The sequence below is a fragment of the Pinus tabuliformis genome, chromosome Q, assembly GCF_031772625.1.
Source record: "Pinus tabuliformis cultivar Carrire ecotype Pingquan chromosome Q, CPIR1, whole genome shotgun sequence".
NCBI lineage: Eukaryota > Viridiplantae > Streptophyta > Pinopsida > Pinales > Pinaceae > Pinus > Pinus tabuliformis.
Genome location: NC_142296.1, coordinates 15,634,783 through 15,656,282, shown reverse-complemented (window position 1 = coordinate 15,656,282; position 21,500 = coordinate 15,634,783). Strand labels below are relative to the sequence as shown.

Sequence of the window (21,500 nt, the reverse complement as noted above, 5' to 3'; positions counted from 1 at the left end):
CAAAATGCTGGAAGTTTTTTGGTCAAGGAAGCTCACAACCTCCTCACATGTATGAATTTCCAAGACCCGGATCCGTTTTGGGCTAAGCTCTGGCACATGAACACCTGGCCCAAAGTCAAAACCTTCTCTTGGCTTCTCACCAAACGCAAAATCCTTACATGGGACAATCTGATCAAGAAAGGCTTCCAAAGGCCATCATGGTGCTTCCTATGCCAAAATAAACAAGAGACAATTGATCATATTTTCATTTTTTGTCCCTACATCGACAACCTCTGGTGCAGACTAGCACATATTCATAAAATCATCATGGGAGGAGAACAACATTTATTAAACTATCAAGCGATGGCCCAAAGCCCCATTCATAAAATTTCATCTTATATATTACACCTTAACCAATTTACCACCTAGGTTGACCCGCATCATAGCCAACAACATATCTTAGTAACACTTTGATTAAGAAAGAGACTCAAGGTCTTGGCTTAAAGTTACTAACTAGTGCGAAGTTCTTCTTTGCTATCCCACGGGTCTTCCGTAGACAACCTCCTTCTTGTATTGAATGAGAAGGTTTTGACATCAAGTTCCAAGCAAACTTGGTGCCTATCCCATTCTGAATTGCCTTTGGTCCATCACTCCTATCTTCCTTGTTTGGGAAGTCTAGAAAGAAAGAATGCAACCAATGTATCTTCAACAACTCCTGGAAATCCCTTGAAAGCACATGGCACCTTTCCACAGGTGCCTTGAGGAATCCATAGCCCTCACCAATTTCTCTGCCAGCGACTGTCAAGCTCCCTCATCAGAAAAAGAGATTCTTGTCTTGTGGAACATCAAACCCCCCAATCTACACGACACTTCTCCACCAACTAGAATGAAAGATCCCCTCCCCATTATCTGGAAACCGCCAACCCTCCACCACTTCAAGCTAAACTTTGATGGTGCATCAAAGGGCAACTTAGGAGATGCAGGCATTGGAGGAGTATTCAGAAATAACTCAAGGGAAATCATCCAGATTAACAGGGGCTACATTGACCATGACAACAACGACATAGCAGAGCTGGAAGCGCTAATAGAAGGCATCAATATTGCTAAATGACATCACCTTTTCCCTCTAATAGCTGACGGGGATTCACAAGTCATAATTCAAATAGGTCAACGAGTCCTCAATGGCTCCCCAACATCCAAACATGCAATCTGTTAGCGCCTGGACTATCGCATACAACAATTGGCAACCCTCATTACTCATCAAGGGACCATCATCTTCTCCCACACCAAGTGCAAGCCTAACTCATTAGCAGACTTCATAGCCAATAAAGGGGTCAAAGACCGTCAACAATTCGAGGATTGGCCACCCTCTTCCCCTGCAATTGAAGCTTGGTTCCCTCATACAACATCTTGCTGAGAAGGATCTCCACTTTCCGGATCTGAGTGTCAGTACTTTCCATGCCACTTGCACCATGGAGGAATGACGATGCCCTCCACCTAGCATCCATCATTCCCTTCGCGTCACATTTGGTTACCAATGCTCATTTAAACCATCAAGTCTGGCCTCTGGCAACATCTTTGCACGCTCGACTTCATTGCTTGTTTGCTCTTCCCTCCAAGCTTATTTACTCCCTGCACCATGTCGACCATATGGTATTTTCCTCCGGCTCCCTTGTTCAGTGCCTGGTCTCACGCCCACTTGCTCAGCTCCAACATCCATTGGGTGCATATGGTATTTTCCTCCGGCTCCCTTGTTCAGTGCCCGGTCTCACGCTCACTTGCTCAGCTCCAACATCCATTGCTCATGCCCACTTGCTCAGATCCAACATCCATTGCTCACGCCCACTTGCTTAGATCCAACATCCATTGCTCATGCCCACTTGCTCAACTCCAACATCCATTGCTACTCCTATGCCACCAACCCAGCCCTCTGAACCCATCTGCTCCACCATGAGTCCTTAACAGGGAAGAGGCTGCCGAGCAAGTCGTCATAGGGGAAGAGGTGTTAGAAAATCAAAAGGCATAAAATCTTTTCTTACTTTGATAATAGCTTGTAATATTTATAATTTATGTTGTCTTCTTTTGGCTTCTCTTCATCAAGCAACTATCAAATAAAAAAGAACATGAAGATCACAAGAACAATAGAACACAGTATGTAGGCTCTAGGCTAGGGAAAAACCCCTCTTTTAGGGGAAAACCTAATCAAGCTTTTCTTCTTCTTATAGAACCAAATTAAAATGAGACACCTAGTACTTAAACAGGACTTCCACCTAACACCAAGTCAACCCTCCAAAATTTCTTCTTTCTTCAAGAGTCAAAGTCTTCCTTCAAAGGTTTCCTCCAAAGAGTCAAAGTCAACGAGAGTCAAAGAGTCTTTTTCTACAACTTGATAAAACTTTCAGCCCTCTAGTTTAGGTCTGCAACTCGGCCTGCAATTTTCGGACTTGTAGTAGGCCCCAAAAACCCAAAAATTCTCGTACGTGTGAGCTGAGATGGATCCGATTTGAGTTTTTCTCCTTCTTTGTTTGGATTCTTCCTTTGATTCCTCGTTTTTGCACTTGATTTTCTTCTATTCTAGGTGCAGATCGAACTTGCTTGATTAGAGGTCACATTAGGTCAAATTCTCCTCTAATATATACTCATTGTGTGGTCAAATGGGATTCTTCTGTGCTGTCTTCACTGGCAGGTGTTGATTTCTGGTAGCATCAGATGTGCTCTAGCCTCAAGATTTTGCAGGGAGGCTAGGACACATGCATTCCACAATATACAGAAATCGTTTTGGGAAATTCCACCCGGAGGAGGTTTAATTAAAATTATTAACTATTTTTAATGGATGCTTAAGTCTAAACTTAGGAAATTAAAATAATTAAAGGGTATTAATTAAACTGGGTGTGAATCTTCTAGAAGAAGACGAGGATCAAGCCAAGATGATCTAAGCCATTGATTAGAATCTAATCTGGGTTGTTGATTGATCAACGAGAAGATTATAAGAAGAGGCTTGATGGGCATTTGGAAGACACATCGAGTGATATCAAGAGATCGATTTCTCAAGAGAGTAGCACAACAGTTGCAGGAGAAGTCATCGAGAAAATTTCTTACAGAGAGGGGTAGGGATAGTTTTCCGGTTGGAGAGTTTCTTGATCCGGGGATACATTGTAGAGAAGGTAGAGAGAGATCTAGAGGAGGCAACGTAGAGCCACGATGGGCAGCGTAAAGCCACGTTGAGGCAACACAAAGGTCTTGAGGAGATTCACAATTTTGTTGAGAAGCAAATCAGATCCAGTGCTAAGAACCAGGGTGTTAGACTGAAGTGCCAGAAGATAGAGCATCAAGCCAGTAGATAGATCAACCAGAGGGAGTGACATAGTCCCTATCAGCTGTGACGCCGAGCAACACAGTGACTACGCAGAGGCTGTGTGGGGCTAGCCATTTAGTGGCTGGGTCAGTGTCGAATCTCTGGTGATAGTGTGAGGTATTTCTCACTAATTCTGTGCCAGTCAGATTCTCTGTATCGGATAGCCAGTAAGGCATCCAAAGATTGTATTTAGAAACTCCTGCATAATAATTAAAACCCTCAGTTGCTGCGTCAGTTTTCCCACATTGGGTTTTTCCAGGGACATTGTCCAAAAACAACGGTGTCAATTGTTTGTGTACTATTTCCTTCTTGCACAGTACTTATTTCCGCAGTATTTTATGTTGCGAAGGCTGTAGTAGATTTTATTTCGATGTTTACTATGTAACACTGTAAATAACTTGATTAAGAAATTAACAAGTAGGAGAAATCTAATTAGTTGCTGCAGTAGGGAATCAGGTAACTGATTTTTCACATGGTATCAGAGCACGGTGAAGCAGGAGAGCAGAGCCGGAAGAGCCCAATGCTGAGCTAAAGAGGGAGATCAAAGAGTTGCGTAGGCGGCATATTGAATCCGCAGAAGGATTGCGCAATCTAGTGCCAGGAGGGCAATATTATCAAGGAAACATCTCTCTTTGAGTGAGTCTACAGAGAAAGATTTTCCAGATCGAGATTTGTCAGCGACAGAGGGAGCAGCGTAGCAACAGCTTTAGCGAAGAGCAGCCTTCAGGTGGGACGGAGTTTTTCTGTAGTAGTTGATGGGGTAGAAAAGCGTCAGAAAAAGAAGAAGGCACACTGAGGGAATTTCTTCCTTAGAGGACATCCAACCAAGAAGTTTGAATTTTCCAAGCAGAGCAGCAGTAGTTGTGTGCATGATTTCTCACTTCAGAAGGGAGTGAGAATAGCTGAGCAGCAACTGCGTAGAGGAGAAGAGGGAGAAGTTAGACTTTTCCAGGAGAAATGGCAGCCGCAGGATTGAGAGATCAAGATCAGTTGGAGTCGTTGGACGGAACCTACAACTATGTGATCTATATTCTGGAAGGGTAGGATCTCTTGGCTTCTAGATGAGCATGATCTCAAGATGTATGTCAATAGTGTGGTAACTGTGCCCGCCGATGTAGATCCACTCAAGAAGTACAAGGCTGATATGGCAAAGACTAAGAGGATCATTCTCGATGGAGTTCGAGATCATGTAGTATCCCATATAGCCGGCAAGGACATTGCCAGACAGATGTGGGAAGCCTTAGCCACGCTATACGAAGGATCTTCCGAGCAACAGAAGATGTACTTGGAGGAGAAGTTGAGATGCACGAGGATGCAGAAAGGGGAGTGAATAGACCCCTTCCTTAAGAGGCTTCAGGAAGTCTGAGATCAATTGGCTTCAGTAGGGTCAGGGCCCCAACCTACAAAGTTTGTTTGATTAGCGTTGAATAATGTTTCTGAAGATTGGCAAGTGTTTGTCTAGAGCATCCTGGGCAGAGAACACCTGCCAGATTGGGAATGTGTATGGGTTGATCTGCAGCAGGAGGAGATGAGGCATGATCTGGTGAAGGCCACAATTAGTGGCAGTAGCAGCAGTGGGACGAAGACCGTGAAGGAAGAGGAGGACGTGGCCCTTGCATCAAAGGGGCAGCAAGAGTAGTGCAGGAGGAAGAAGGACCTTTCGAAGATCAAGTGCTTTAGGTGTGGCAAGATGGGCCACTATAGCACTCAATGTCCTCTCAGAAAGAGGGACAAGGAGGAGAAGCAGGATCAGCAAGCTGCATCTGCTGATATTGACAGGCTTTCCTCTAGGCTGGAGGAAGAGTTTGCCATGATTGTCGAGATGCCTCCAGGGGTGAGGTGGGGTGATCTAGAGTTGTAGCCTCAAAGAGCTACAGGATGGGTAGGATCCTTGAGGAGTCCACCTCTTGGATCAAGACCTTGCTACGGGAGCCCATAGTTAGCAGTAGCAGGATGGACCAGTGTCAGGTGGTGCAGTCAGGTGCCAGAGTGACAAATGCAGTGGCTAGTAGCGATCAGATTCAGAGCAGCGCAGAGCAGAGTTGGTAGCAGTGGAGTTGGCATAGAGCAGAGTTAGTAGCAACGCAGATTCTAGCAGCAATCGAAACTCGGACGACAAATGCATCATACTGAGCACAGTTAGTTCAGTGTTTTGGATGTTTTTTCGTTGCAGATGTTGCAATTGCAGCAGCAACAGATGGAGAGAGGGTTTCAGTGCAGATGCAGTGGTTGATAGCAGTTCAGCAGGGTTAGCAGCAACACAGATGCAACTCATATCAGAGTTGCGCAGTAGTTGGTGGGCATTAGAGCCAAACATCAGCAACGTAGTAGGAGGTGTTGCAGAATTAGAGTGATGCTTCAATTGGTTGCAATACTAGAGCACATTCCTCGCTAAGAGGGAGTATTGATCTCTGGTAGCATCGGATGTGCTCTAGCCTCAAGATTTTGCAGGGATGCTAGGACATATGCATTCCACAATACCCATAAATCTTTTTGGGAAATTCCACCCAGAGGAGGTTTAATTAAAATTATTAATAATTTTTAATGGATGCCTAAGTCTAAACTTAGGAAATTAAAATAATTAAAGGGTATTAATTAAACTGGGTGTGAATCTTCTAGAAGAAGACGAGGATAAAGCCAAGATGATCTAAGCCATTGATTAGAATCTAATCAGCGCTGTTGATTGACCAACGAGAAGATTATAAGAAGAGGCTTGATGGGCATTTGGAAGACACATCGAGTGAGATCAAGAGATCGATTTATCAAGAGAGCAGCACAATAGTTGCAGGAGAAGTCATTGAGAAGATTTCTTGCAGAGAGGGATAGGGATAGTTTTTTGGTTGGAGAGTTTCCTAATCCAGGGATACATTGCAAAGAAGGTAGAGAGAGATCCAGAAGAGGTAGCGTAGAGCCACGTTGGGCAATGTAAAGCCATGCTGAGGCATCACAGAGGTCTTGAGGAGATTTACAATTTTGCTGAGGAGCAGATCAAGTCCAGTGCTAAGAACTAGGGTGTGACAACGGAGGGCCAGAGGATAGAGCATCCAGCCAGCAAATAGATCAACCAGAGGGAGTGATGCAGTCCCCATCAGCTGTGACGCAGAGAAGCGTAGTGACTGCGCAGAGGCAGCTTGGGGCTAGCCATTCAGTGGCTGGATCAGTGTCGAATCTCCAGTGATTGTGTGAGGTATTTCTCACTATCTCTCTACCAGTCAGAGTCTCTGTATCATAGCTAGTAAGGCATCCAAAGATTGTATTCAGAAACTACTACATAATAATTAAAACCCTCAGCTGCTGCACTGGTTTTCCCACATTGGGTTTTTCCGGGGACATTGTCCAAAAACAACGGTGTCAATTGTGTGTGTGCTATTTCCTTCTTGCTCAGTACTTGTTTCTGCAGTATTTTATGTTGTGAAGGCTGCAATAGATTTTATTTCGATGTTTACTGTGTAACACTGTAAATAACTTGATTCAGAAATTAACAAGTAGGATAAATCTAATCAGTTGCTGTAGTAGGGAATTAGGTAACCGTTTTTTCCCAGTAGGGTGTAGGGAGTCCAAAAATGACACTTTAAAATCAAATTTAATTTTTCTTTCTTGGTACAATGTGTCCATAAGGGTCTTATACATATGATAAGGACTATATTGACTCAATAAACCCTAGATCATGAAGAACATGCTTGACCTAATTGACAAAAATAAAATAGAGCATGAAACCCATGCTTTCAAAATTATATTTTTCTCTTTTTTTGTTTTCTTTTACAATAAATATATAATGATGTGATTATAATAACAATTATGAAGACTGAGCATAGTTACATTTCTCAACACTCCCTCTTAACTAGGGAGGTTTTCATAGTTGTACAAATAGTATAGGGATGACCTCAAGTTGAAATGTTCTAAGAAGAGTATCATAATCAACATATATGATGCTAGAGATCTAGATACCATTTAGGCCAACTACCAAGGTATCTAAGTACCATATAGACTACTTGCCAAGGTATCTAAGTACCATTTAGGCTACTTGCCAAGGATCCAAGTGTCATCTAGGCTACCTGCCAAGACACTAATTCAACAACGATCCAGGTGTCATCTAGGCTACCTGCCAAGACACGTTCTAGGTACCATCTAGGCTACCTACCAAGATACCAACTCATCAAGGATCTAGGTGTCATCTAGGCTACTTGCTAAGACACCAACTTAACAAGGATCTAGGTGTCATCTATGCTACCTGCCAAGACACCAACAGGGATCTAGGTACCATCTAGACTACTTGCCAAGGTACCAACAGGGATCTAGGTATCATCTATGCTACTTGCCAACATACCAACCCTAAGTAGCATCATACGGGCTAATCAACCTAAGGTACAACAATTCATCATGTCTTAATAAAATAGGAGATATTAACAAATGCTTCTTGTTGTCGCGCAGATTGACATGACAACGCTCAGACCGGGGGCTGTCACTCTTATCCCCGATCCCTCCGTTTAAGCCTGTCTCCCGCGGCTAAGGGGGGTAGTCCCTGTGAGATGATGAGACCAACTGTCGAGCAGTTGGTTGGGAGACACGAGATGCGATATAAAAAGGACTCGATGGATTTGATTAATTTAGCAGACCAGTGCCTTAAGAGATTGTTATTAAAATGATTACTTGTTAGATGATGTAGAAAAATAAACCGTGAACAGCAATCATTTGTCATCAAAGGCATCAGCTAAAACACAAATGCTTTAAGAATAACCAAAACGATATCCAGCAACTGAAAGTTTCGAAAAGATAAATGCTTTAAACCACCACGAGAATCATAAACCATTAACTAGATATCATATTCGCATCTCGACTTGAAAAAATTCAGATCTCAGCATGAAAGATATAACATGAAAAACCACTGGCAAAACTAATTTTCCACAAAATTTTAATATTTTTTCAAATTTTTTAAATCTTTTTTCAATTTTTTTATTTTTCAATATTATAAAAATGAAAATTAAAAATCTAAAAATTTAAAATTTAAAATCTATTCTAAAACTAAATTATATTAAAACTAAACTATATAAAACAAAACCTAAACAAATCTTTTTATATTTTTTATCATAAAACCAATATAAAACAAAATTTTAAATCTAAAAATAAAAAAACTAATCTAAACTAAAGAAATAAATTAAAGTCTAAATATACAAATTTTAAACCTAAAGCTAAACTACGCTAACTCTACGTTAAAAAAAAAAAAAAAGGAAAATCGCATTTCATTTTTATTTTCATGATATAAATTTAAAATAAAAAAAAGAAACAAAATCTAATATCTAACTACAAATATTACCCTAAGTGTAAAACGAGGCAAAACAAGGATTATGAATACAGCAACGAGCAGTCAAAACCGACGCAGAACCTCGAAAATGCTTAAATGGAAACTGGATTTACTTGTTGTGCGTGTGCCTGAACGATTGATGACGGATTTCAGCGAGTAAAACCTGCGTGATGGGTTGTTATTTACCTGCAGAGAGAGAGAGCTGAACGCATGGGTAAACAATTTCTACGTTGTAGGCACCGGTGGACGTTCGATACCACTGTTCGTTTTGATGCAGCTAATAGTTTGTGACTTGAACGTTTTCGGAACCCCCCGCGCAGGCAATAAACACTGACAGTGCCTTTTCGTTCGCTGATCTGCATATATTTTGCTTAGAGCCAGCGTATCTCTCCCGTCAGCCAGAGAACTTGGCGTACACAATTTCGATACTTTAAATCACGCAGGATCGATGGAAAATACTCCACGCAGCGTCCACAGGTCAACGTGAGGAAAAGCGGCCGACAGAGCAGCGTGAAGATGTATTTTAAATTGTCACCGATTGCATAAGAAACGAATACATCAAAGCCTGGCCCGATGGTGCAGTCAACAGACAGATCTCAGTCATTGAGGATCTCTAGCCAGTCTTCGGATACCCTTGATGGCGGCGGACAGCTAAATAGCGTGATCTTCTTACACAGATGCCATTCAGGGCTTTAATTCCAGGTGAAACCCCAGGTGTATTCCAGAACTACGCTGATCCTCAAAAGTCTGGAATTAAAATTCTCAGTTGTCGCTCACGCAGTTGGACACCCTGCTTTTAAAACGTTGTCTCACATACAGTCACCTCCCCAGCAAAAGATGAGAACCTAAACGTTAGGATTCGTGTGCGGATAACCTGCTGAGATTGCATCATGAAACCGTGAAATAGACTTGATCATCCAAAAATAATATATACATAAAATCAAAACTGAAAACCCTAATGAAAACTGTATAAAAGCAAAATTTTGAAACCCTAGATTAGCTGATTAATGTACAGATTTGGCCCCTTAACGGCCAGATTCAGCAATGAGTGCGGAAATATTTCAAAGAACCAGAAATTTTAGGTTTTCACTGTGAAGAACTTCAGAAAAACCCTCATGCAAATTAGAAAAATAAAACGAATGATAGACCCAGGATCAAATCCAACTGGGCTCAGCAAAAACTGCTTGCGGGAGTTGGCTGGTTCAGCCGAGAACTTCCCCTAACGCCCACAATATTCCTTCAGAAAATGTTTTCTGCACAGCTCAAGACAACCATCAGTAAAGAGGGCAAAAATGCTGCTAGATCTCAAAAAGTAATGGAGATACCTGCCATTACTTTAGAAACCCTAACAGCACCCAAACCCTAGCAAGTGAACAAGATACCTGTGCTCACAATACTCTACAAGAAGCTATTATTAACGGCTGAAAATAACATATGCAGAAAATTAAACAATCTCACAGCATTTCAAGAGAGTAACACCAACAAGATATGGACCCCAAAGTCTTCTTTTATTAACCAGAAACAGATTTACAAGAGAGCTTCTTCAGTACCAGACTCATAGATCCAATTGATCTGAACTGACCCCTAGCACCCTACTTAAAGGAAATGACTCCAACGGCTAGTTCGAGTGATCCATGCTGAAATGATCTCGACCGTTGATGAGGATCAAGACATCTCTTGATCTCATCCGTCGATTTATTAAAAAATAATATTTTGCATGCATTCACTTAAAATATTATTATTTTATTATTTATGGTTTTTGCTTTATTTTATAAATTTTTTATTATTATTATTTTTTTTTTTTATTTATTTATTTTTAATTTTTATTTATTTTATTATTTTATCTTTTTTATATATTTTTTAATTTTTTAAATGGATCACCGAACTAAGCCTTCAGAAACATCACCTAGGACCTAGGACTTAGGACTCATGAGGGGATTTAAAACAATTTTCAACCCTCAAGACACATTTGACCATGACTTTTACAATTTACATCTTAAGGGGACAAACCCACTTAATACAAACCCTCACAAATCACCCAGTTTCTGCGACACAACGATAATCTAGCAGATCAACACACTAGGATTCTCCTAAAGTTCTAATGACAAAATCCATCCCGGCTTTGGGGTCAGGTTTGAAGGAAAACTCTGATGATCCATGGATCGGTGAGACGAAAAACCTTCTGGGACGTAGATTACCACTAGAAAGTTAGGTCCACCTAGGCAATTTACATACATGACTCATATCTGCTAAGATTATTTACAATTAATACATGCAGACTGGGTTTACAATTAGATTGATCAAGCTGCTGATGACTGCTGGATGGCACGGACACGCTGATCAGGTGCAACCCCTTTCTGCCAAGAAAAGAGGGGGTGTACTGCATGGGGAGTTGACCGGTAGTGGTCAACACTTCTCAAACAAGCAAATTTCTTATCAAAATATCAACTACTCGTTCATCCGTTGGAATATACTACAGTTTCACGTCCCCATCTTAATCCTTAATATGCTTAGCATGAGACACGGGGTCCTTGGTCAACCTTATGCTACTTTGGTAGTCACAATTATATAACAATGGGATCCATCGGTCCTCCAAATAAATTAAATAGAACCAAACAACTTCCTTTTCAATCTCACAAGCGACATATTTAGCTTCATTCTTTAATCATCAATATGCTTATTAGATGAAAACTTCAATATCATTAGGGTTTTTGCAGCTCCCTCTTTCCATTATGCTCATCATTATCACGAGGTCATCATCAAACACAAAATTTGATTTTTGTTCTATACTTTCTCATCTATTTTTCATAAACATGTACCTGCAATTTTTCATCAATAAGTACAAGCAAGCACAATATACAAGAATCATGATGTCAACTTTGTTAGTCTAGGGTTTCTACTTATAGAGGAAACATTTTGGTCCTAGGGTATTGACATGGAATCTTAAGATCCATCTTCATTTCATCTTTTGGTAGGGTTTATAACCCTTACTCAAAACTTTGTTAGAGTTTCTATGTGCTTATTAAAATATTTAGCTAGCAAACCCTAGATGTCATATCCCAAAAACTAGGGATTCATAGAGGAAACAATAAACTAGGGTTATGGTTTTTGTTTTCTAGGATTTACTTCTATCTAGGGTTCAAAAGACCCTAAATATCAACAAATTCTAAACTCAAGATCTACGAAATACCTTCAAAAACCTTATAAATATTATAAATATTTTCAAATAATCACAAAGATATAATATAGAAAACATACCTCAAATAGTCTTCTTCTTCCTTTTGCACTGTTCTTCTAAGACTTCCTTCATGCTGCAATTCCATTCTAGTAGAGGATCTTTTGTGATTCTTATGTTGCCATAATATTGTTGCACAAAGTGATCTAGATGCCTTGTTGGATGATTGCTTTTAACAAAGATGCCAAAACTTCTTATCAATGCACCCACATGTGCAATTCTTATTATTAACTAGAGAGTTGAACTGCTCCCTCTGAATCTAGCCATAATCTTTTGACTTCATTTGCCTGCAATCCTTTTCAGGGAGATCATAAAAGAAAAGGTTATAATTGAGTGAAAATAAAGCTAGATATACTTGAGGAAGTCAAAACAATGTAATGAAAGAAGAAATAGATAGAATACTTATCTTTTTGTGAACAACAACGGCTCCCTCTTGATCTTGAATTGATTTAGACATTTTTGAGATATATGTTATCCTAGGGCTTGTCCAAAATTCTAGACACACTCTCTTATTACTAGGTTCACAAATCAAAGACCTCAAGGAGGGACATAATGTAAGGTTACAACTAAAATCAATGATGATCCTATAAGGGGTTTCTCACAAAACCTTGTGGCCTAGATAGAATTAAGGGATATGAAACACTAGCAATCCCTAGGACTTCAAGTCTTTTCTTGATCAATAGTACAAATCTTTGACATCATAATCTTCTCCTTTGGCTTTCTTTGATGGTTCTTCAGTATCAACAACATTAGCATGATCTCTTTCTCTTTTCTTGTTATCATTTGATTTTTCAGGACATTGGTTTCTATAGTGCCCAAATTTGTGACATTGAAAACATTGAATTTTTGATAGATCGGTCTTCTTGTGATGATTTCTCTTTGAGCCTTTGTCAGATTTCTTATTTCCTCCTTTCTTCTTGAAATGAGATGAATAGGCATTTGAGATATCATTTTCTTCTCCTTGATTCCTCCTATTAGAGCAAGTTGAGCTTCTTCTTGAGTACATGCAGACCATAGTTCTTCAAATGATGGAGCTTCTTTCCAACTATTGATACCAGCTGCAAAGACATTCCATGATTTGGGCAATCCTAAAATGGCTGATATTACAAGTTCCTTATCAGGGATAATTTCATCAATTGCTTGGAGTTCATCTCTTAAACGGGAGATTCTCACAAAATATGAAGATATAGTATCATCCTTTGTCATTTTGATAATTCAAAGCTCATTCTTTAAGCTCGCAACTTGACCAATATTTTTGATTGCGAATAGTTTGGAGAGAGCTTCATACATTTTCTTTGAGGTATCTTGAGTGGATATGTAGGGAATCAGATTGCCCTTGACTAAATCCACAATTAGGCTCATGGCTAAAATGTCATTCTCCATGAATTTTTCTTTGCCAGTATCATCAGTAGGTTCTTTAACTTTACCTTGCACAATGCCCAAGACTTTGTTGCTAGCAAGGATAAGATCCATCCTTGTCTTCCAAGCTCTAAAATTTGAAGCTCCTAGAAGCTTATTTTCTGATTTCATTGATGATGCCATTGGTGCACTTGTTAATGTCATTCTTGTAGACTTGAATATTTCTCTTTGCATTTTGATTGTTGTTACAAGAAGGTGCAGGTTACTCCTCCTTTAATGATGCTCCAAAGGTTCTTGAAACTTCTTGCTTTAATGATGGTCCCAAGAGGCTTTTATAAGATCTTTTAAGATGCTTCTTCCAAGATGCCTTCAAATGTCTTTTCCCAAGTAACCTTTCTTCAAGATGAATGGTGAGCTTTCTTTTCCAAGAACCTCTTTTTATACCCTTGTGTGATTAGAGCAAATGATCGTCAAGCTGCCTTTTTCCTTCCTCGCCTTAACTCTGATACCATGTTAGAAAATCGAAAGGCAGAAAATATTTTCGTACTTTGATAATAGCTTGCAATTAATATAATTTATGTTGTCTTCTTTTGGCTTCTCTTCATCAAGCAACTATCAAATCAAAAAGAACATGAAGATCACAAGAACAATAGAACACAGTATGTAGGCTCTCAGCCAAGGGAAAACCCCTCTTCTAGGGGAAACCCAATCAAACTCTTCTTCTTCTTATAGAATGAAATCAAAATGAGACTAGTACTTAACCATGACTTCCACCAAACACCAAGTCAGCCCTCCAAAATATCTTCTTTCTTCAAGAGTCAAAGTCTTCCTTCAAAATACCCAAGAGTCAAATTCTTTCTCCAAAGAGTCAAATTCCTTCAAAAGTCAAAGTTCCTTCTTCAAAGAGTCAAAATCTTCCTTCAAAATTTTCCTCCAAAGTGTCAAAGTCAATGAGAGTCAAAGAGTCTTTTTCTGCAACTTGACAAAATTTTCGGCCCTCTAGATTAGGTCTGCAACTCGGCCTGCAATTTTCAGACCTGCAGTAGCCCCAAAAACCCTAAAATTCTTGCATGTGTGAGCTGAGATGGATCAGATTTGAGTTTTTCTCCTTCATGTGGATTCTTCCTTTGATTCCTTGTTTTTGCACTTGATTTTGATTCTGTTGTAGGTGCAGATTGAACTTGCTTGATAAGAGGTCACATTAGGTCGAATTCTGCTCTAATATATACTCATCTTGTGTGGTCGATGTTGAAATGTAACTAGTGTCAGTCTTCATAATTGTACTTGAGTCATGACTTGATGTAATTATTGATGTACTTGTCAAAAGGAAAAAGAAAATAAATATTTTTTGTAAAAGAAAATTATTTATTGTGAAATGGGTTTCTTGCCCATAGAGTTATTGTCCTAGGTCAAAGCACCCATTGAGTGCTCTAGGGGTCATGGTAAAAGGTCAAAGAGTCAAGGTCATGATGTACTAGCCCTTGGAGGGCTCATGTAACAAGAAAGAAAAATAGTAAAGGTAAATTGTATTGTCTAGAAGTCTCCAAGTGATGGGTTGGCCAACCCTCTTTAAGTCGGCCTAGAGAGGCCTAAATCATCTCCTAAGAAGCCTATAAGAAGGGACTTACTCTCCCTCATTTGACGTCACACATCAAGTGATATCTATCCAATCCATGTGAAAAGGAGAAGAGATCTGATCCAGTGAAGTAGCAAGAAAGGAAGCAAATTTTTTCGTAGAGGCTAGCGAAGGAGGAAAGGAAGTGAATCTTTGTCCCTATTGCTCACACGTGCGAGTTTAGGAGGAGAACCTAGTGTTTCCTTAGTCTGTTTTCTTGCAGTGATCTGTTTGGGTTTGGCTGGCTCATCACTTGGGTTTTCGTCTTGGGTGAAGTTCAAGGTCAAGGTCTTGGAAGTCTTCATTGAAATTCTATAATAAGATATTTTGGTGGGTTTTTCCTCTCTAGGAGAGGTTTTTGGCCCTAGCTAGCAGCCTACATCTGGTGTTCTTGTGTTTGCATTGTGATCTTCTTATTGGCATTTTTCTTGATGATGAACAAAACTAAATAATGATGATAATCTCCTAATATAAATCACAAGAAAATGTCAAGAATTAAAAGAGAAATCAAGCTAATAAATACTCTAACTCTCTGCCCTAGATTTCTCAATAGTTGAATGGGCTTCTTCTGGGCCAACTTTATTGGTAGGGCCAACTTGGTGTTGGGAGTCCAAAAATGACACTTTAAAATCAAATTGATTTTTTCTTTCTTGGTACAATGTGCCCATAAGGGTCTTATACATATGATAAGGACTATATTGACTCAATAAACCCTAGAGCATGAAGAACATGCTTGACCTAATTGACAAAATAAAATAGAGCATGGAACCTATGCTTTCAAAATTATATTTTTCTCTTTCTTTTTGCTTTTACAATAAATATATAATGATGTGAGTACAATAACAATTATGCAGACCGAGCATAGTTACATTTCTCAACAAGAGGGCACCCGCCAACCACCCCTATTGAGAATGAAGAATGGGCATCGTTCGATAATGCCATTCCAACTCACATTTGTCATCAGGTCTTCGAACTCGAAGCAGAGGAGATCTGCCATGGGCAGAACACGCTTTGGGCATTATGTAATCTTCTTGGCCCCCCCAACTCTAGGACCGGGAAAGGGATAACTCTCGGGCTACTTACTGGATCACTAAGATTTTAGCCTTCAACAACCGTGCCACTACTTCCCTCCACCGCCTCATCCGCGATCTGGACATAGACTTCCCTCCCGACATTCCCTCCCCCTCCTCCCCTGCACCCTTGACTTCTGCCTCCCCTCCCCTGGGCTCAACATCTCCCCCCACTTTCATGGAATCTGGAGGACGTTTCTCCCTTGCTCGTAGACATTTGCAAGCAACTCCACAACCGGCAGCATCTCAGGCGACAGCTCCCTTGCCCCAGTCCGCATGGGTGCTACATTATTTGAGGAAAAGCCGGAAGAAGAGGTCACAACCAGCCCTCCCAGCGCAGGTCGAGCACAATTGCAGCAGGTCGACATCTCTACCGGTCTTCGCAAAGTTGATTAAACTACCTCTAGTTTTCATTAGCATAGTCTGTTGTGGCACTATGGCTTCTTTTCTGATGGTTGTCAGTCTGTGGCTTTGTTCCACCATAGCCTACAGCTTTAGAATTTTGACTTTCTCATGCTATGTAATGGTTTTGAACTGCAATTTTTGTGCAAGTCTCGCTCTGTTTTCCCCTCTCAGAGGCAGAAAACTTCGATGGGTGATGGGCGAAGATCCCCCAAGACCACTAGTCTGTATTCTATGTACATTTCTCTGTTGATATATTGTGAATCCCTTTGGCAACCAAAAAAAATTGGTGTCTGTCCGAACTATGCCTTATTTTTTTAATGTCTAGACTCTAGATGATCCACGGATGAAATTTCCCCAACATTCACATCCCGAAGCAGCAGTTGTCTGTTTTCATGGACTAGGAAAACATAAATGCAATTGGAAAATGTGACAAGAGTGGTAGGCTTACCTATTATTGTGAAGACATTTTTATATAATGCACATCCAAGTTTGTCTTCTTAAATAATTAGGCTTTTTGTGGGCTAGGATGGAAGTTGCCTAGGATTTATCACACTCATTGCTGGACGACCGACAATTTTTGGAAGAGCTTCTAGTTGTGATGTTGTTCTGGATCATGCCTCAATATCTCGGCAGGTAGAGTTGCTATGACGTTGTTCCTTACATTCTTGATTTTAAATGGCATCTATTCCAATGGGCTGTTTAACCACTTTCTATACTAACATTGGCTTCTGGTGTGTGGGCAGCATGCAAAGATGGAAGTTATAGGCAATACCTTAATTTTGACAGATTTGAGATCGTGTCATGGTACGTTCCTTAATGGACAGCTTCTTGAAAGTGGCCAAAAAATTGTCTTAAATGATTTGGATGAGGTTAGATTTGGTGCAAGTACTAGAAGTTACATCTTGTGTAAAAGGGGCTATTAACTGTTTCTCAGAATCTGCTTATCAATGCACGGGAAAAGTACTTGATGTATACCGGTGTCACCTTTGATGCACTTCTTTGGAAAGCAGCGGTCTAATTTCAAATCTGTGCAGATTGTTACTTTTGGATGAAATCGGTTTGGGGACAAACTGCACATTTAGTGTCTGTTGAGTTACTTCAAGTAATAAGAACATTTCAGCTGCATGTCAAAATTGGTTGAAAGCCTGTGTTTGACATATCTTTTTTCAATTGTTATGTCCTCGTTGTATTACTAAATATAATGATTTGAAACAAGATTTTATTAATTACCCACAAAGATTTGCAATAGGTACAAGGCTATCCTACAAGAAGGGCTGCACGAGGCAGGCTAACCACTGGCACAGACGTCAATCAACTTGGCCATAACAAATGCAAAATACCATTAAAAGAAAAATAGTGATATAACTAAGCGTAATTGCCTGTATTATAAAAGCCACATGAATACCACTAGCATGTATTATAAAAGCATGGGTGAGTCTAACCACTTGTTGATGAAAAACATTATCCGTCATACAGGCTCCTGCGTGGAACTATGAATGGGTGGATGATTTACGGTTCAAACCTACCTATTCATATTTCCAGAGAGTTCTGAACACGATTCTGCATGGTGCTTGCTGTTTTCCCTTGGTAATTAATCCTTATTTTTTAATTACTGTGCTGGTTAGATTCTATTAAATATGTAAAAAGGTGCAGATCATATTACCAAGAAAGAGTGCAGTGGATACTCCGACATCATTCAGTAAAATTCTGAAAGAGTAAAAAATTCCCATTATTTCACTAAAATCTTTGTATACATCCATTAGCCCAATTATTTAATTATTATTTGTGCACCAATTCAAATATGGATGGAATATGGGCTTTAAACGGTGATTGAACTTAAAGCATGCATGCCATATTACTTATTAGTCTTTGGGGATGTCAATTTAGTAATGACTCATTTTATGTTTTAGTTTAGGAAGGATAATTAATGAGTGTGTACTTATTTGTTTTGGCTTCTCTCAAAAATAGTTTTTTATCACTTCAATTCTGAATTAAACCATCCACATAAATAAATATTAAATTAATTTTATTTATTTATCAAAAATTGTCTTCATTATTTTTTTGGTTAGAGATATGTGACCTTCCTAATTAGGGGTGGATTAATTTTGATGGATGGTTTTTAGGTGTCTTATATTGTGTAGTGTGGTCATGTTACTTTTCACTTCTAGTTTTTAGTAAGTAAAAACATGTCTTTAGTCTCTTTGATCTTCCACTAATTATTTGAGGGCAATGGGTTAAAACTTCTTAGAGATGTATCTTAGTGTCAATTTCTTCATTGTAGTAATGCATTGATTATTCTAAACTATTATAAGAGATACTCAATCTATTTTCATTAGTTCTTTTAATATTCTTGTAAATAGAACTAAACATGTCCAATGATTTCAGCATTAGAGTTTCATGATTCCATGTATCTTTGAAATATTTTGGGAGATTTAATTAGTGTTAGATTGAGTAATCATCACAAGATTTAAATATTGTATATAAAACATTAGTATGTAAATTAGGGGTCTTCAACATGGCAAGTTCATAGGTAAACAAAAGTTTGTGAAAATAAGAAATGAATTGTTATTGGGAAAATGGGTTTGTAAGGCCAAGTGTTAAAAAGTTTAATTATTCATCTGTAATGTTTCTTTCCAAGGAGATCGATTTAATTGTTCATTTACTTGGAGAGAAAAAACAACATCAAAATGGTGAAATGAATAATTAAATTAAAAGGTGTTATAAAAAGAAAATCCATGGTTTTTGGTTACCCATGGTATTGATCATGGTATTGCAACGACCCACGGTAATTGGATGAGGAAAAATCACAAAAAGAAAGATGAGAGTCCATTTAGAGTATGATTGTTTATTGATATTTTGATTGTATTGAGTGCTCTAGTAGCTTATGATGTGAGGGGAAACCCTTGTGGAGATCCCAATTTTGGTTTTGAAACATCCACCCTAGTTGGTGGCGGTTTCTTTTGATGTTGCAAGATACACCCTAGCTAGTCATTTGGAGGGATCAGCGAGATTCTTCATTGACGCTTAGCGAGGAAGGACAAGATTTTGGATTATTAGTTAGTAGGCTAAAGCAACACACATTTGCAGATAGGGGAGTCCATATAGAGAAGGTTTCCCAACTTATCTATTTGTCAGGTTCCTTTTCAAAATGGATTTGATGTAATTCCCCTCTCCAATAATAAATAAATAAATAGTCGGGGTTTTTAGTGGAATTTGTCTACAAACTTTGTAATTATTGATTTTAAATTTGTCAAATTCTTGACAAGAATTATTATGTATTTTTTCTGAAGAAAACTCATAGAGTAATATCAAGGAAATTAAATAAATTTAAAAAAAGATATTACAGTGGTATCAAAATTGTCCATCCTGCCAACCTGACGGGGTTTAGTAATAGAGGGTAGAATCTAGATTGCTTTGAACATCATTTCAGGGGTTTGGGAAGATGGAGTCTTTGCAGGAGCGCTTGTTGAAATTTTTGCAAATCTTTGAAATATATAACTGAAACTTCACAAGGTTGACCGAGCAAGTGGGAGCATGGGCTTTACAGAAGCAACAAAGAAAAAAGGAAATTGCATATCTACAAAAGATGGAACAACAGTGGAAGACAAAAAGTCTAAAAGAGCACAACTGTTGAACAAAAATCTAGTGCACATGTTGCAGATGCAGGTTAGACGATTGTTAAAGGTGAAGGCTATGATCAAACAACCAAAGACTATTAGGGAGAAGCTGCATCTATGAAAAGTAAACAAGATGAAGATAATGTATGTACCCTTAGACATTGATTGCAGAAACTCAATGCAAATTGGAGAAATTGATGGCAAGTCTAAATTGGCACTTGGTTCTTATTGGGGTTAAGATGTTGGCAAAGAAATATTCACTAGGAGGAAGGTTGACATAAGAATATGTTCAGTTTATGGGTGCTTGCACAAGGTCACTAGAGGTATGCATGGGTGGGCACAAATTTGTCTTGGATGTATAAGTTTGACTTATTTGCCAGAAGAAAGCATCAAAGGATAAAGACACGATAGTTTTGGAGAAGGAATCAATGCAAGACCAAGTTCCAAATGCCCTTCTGGCTTCCAATCCATCATTTATGGGCAGAAAAATAGAACAAGTGTTACAACATAGAGATTAGGTAGTAGAGCTTCTAGGTACAAGAAATCCGGAGATGCAACAAATGCATTGTGTATAGTGAATGAAGCTTTGTTAATCAACCCACATTTTGAGCGGTTACTTAAATTGAAAGCATTAACACTTATGATATTGCGGAAATATGAGGAGACCATACAAGTATGTGACCAAAGCTTAGATTCGACAGAAAGGAGCTATTGCTTTGTGAACAATGACGATCAACTATGCAATGAGGATTCATTGGAAAGTATGGGGCAATTTCCTGTCTAATTATGGTGGTAGCAGATGTGTTCCAAGGCACATTTCCACTTCGGCAGATAGGAGGAGGCTATTGATTTACTGTTGAAATACGAGGAAATAAATTCTACAGTTCAAAAGTATGGAATCTCCGACATCATTTATGGCTATGATCTATTATGCTATAAGGTTGCAGGAAATAAAGCTTGTCAAGGTGTTGTGCATGCAGAAGCAATGAAATACTATACAACTGCTTTGGCATGCAATGGATAATCACAACCTTTCAGCGTTGTTTGTTTTTGTAATCGTGCAACCACCTCCCAAGCTCCCGGCGATATCACTGATGCTATTACGGATTGTAGCTGAGCCATTGCTTTGGACCCAAACTATCCCAATGCTATTTCTCCGAGCATCACATTACATGAAAGTGTTGAGATTATGGACAAACAACCATTGTTTCGTAGAAGCTTATAACACTCTTAGAGAGCTAGCAACGGAGCAAAGCAAGCCAACCAGGGAGATTTAGAAGCTCGAGCACTAGCACACAAGATCTTAGACAACCTTGTGAACGACTTGCCAAAGTGAAAGAAGAAATCAAAATAAAATTTCCTTTGGGTCATTATTTGATCTTGGGTGTCAAGGCTTCCAGTACTACAACTGAGATCAAGAAGGCTTATCAAAAAGTTGTTCTCAGACAACATCAATATAAGGTTGGGACAGAGAAAAATGTGTCTACATCAAGTGATAAAGCAATCATTCTTCCTACTATTGAAAAACCATCAGATGCTTTTGCTTCAGAAGTCGACGAAGCT

At 39.1% G+C, this 21,500-nt stretch overlaps 1 protein-coding gene across 3 annotated transcripts in view; it reads left to right on the top strand.

Moving 5' to 3' along the window:
- The window catches only part of LOC149218029 (uncharacterized), a 43,410-nt gene extending 25,917 nt beyond the window's left edge, over positions 1 to 17,493 (top strand). Inside the window, exons 6-8 of one of the 3 annotated variants that reach the window (XR_016249126.1) lie at positions 15,700 to 16,275; positions 16,846 to 16,953; positions 17,064 to 17,105. Coding sequence is in view for 2 of the 3 variants with exons in the window: in XM_089383753.1 (XP_089239879.1) it covers positions 16,846 to 16,953; positions 17,064 to 17,243 (288 nt within the window). In the remaining variant the exon portion in view is untranslated. Of the gene's footprint in view, positions 1 to 15,699; positions 16,276 to 16,845; positions 16,954 to 17,063 lie in introns of all 3 variants that reach the window. The other 2 variants (XM_089383753.1, XM_089383752.1) reach the window with 2 other exon arrangements.
- Positions 17,494 to 21,500: the final 4,007 nt, after the last annotated feature.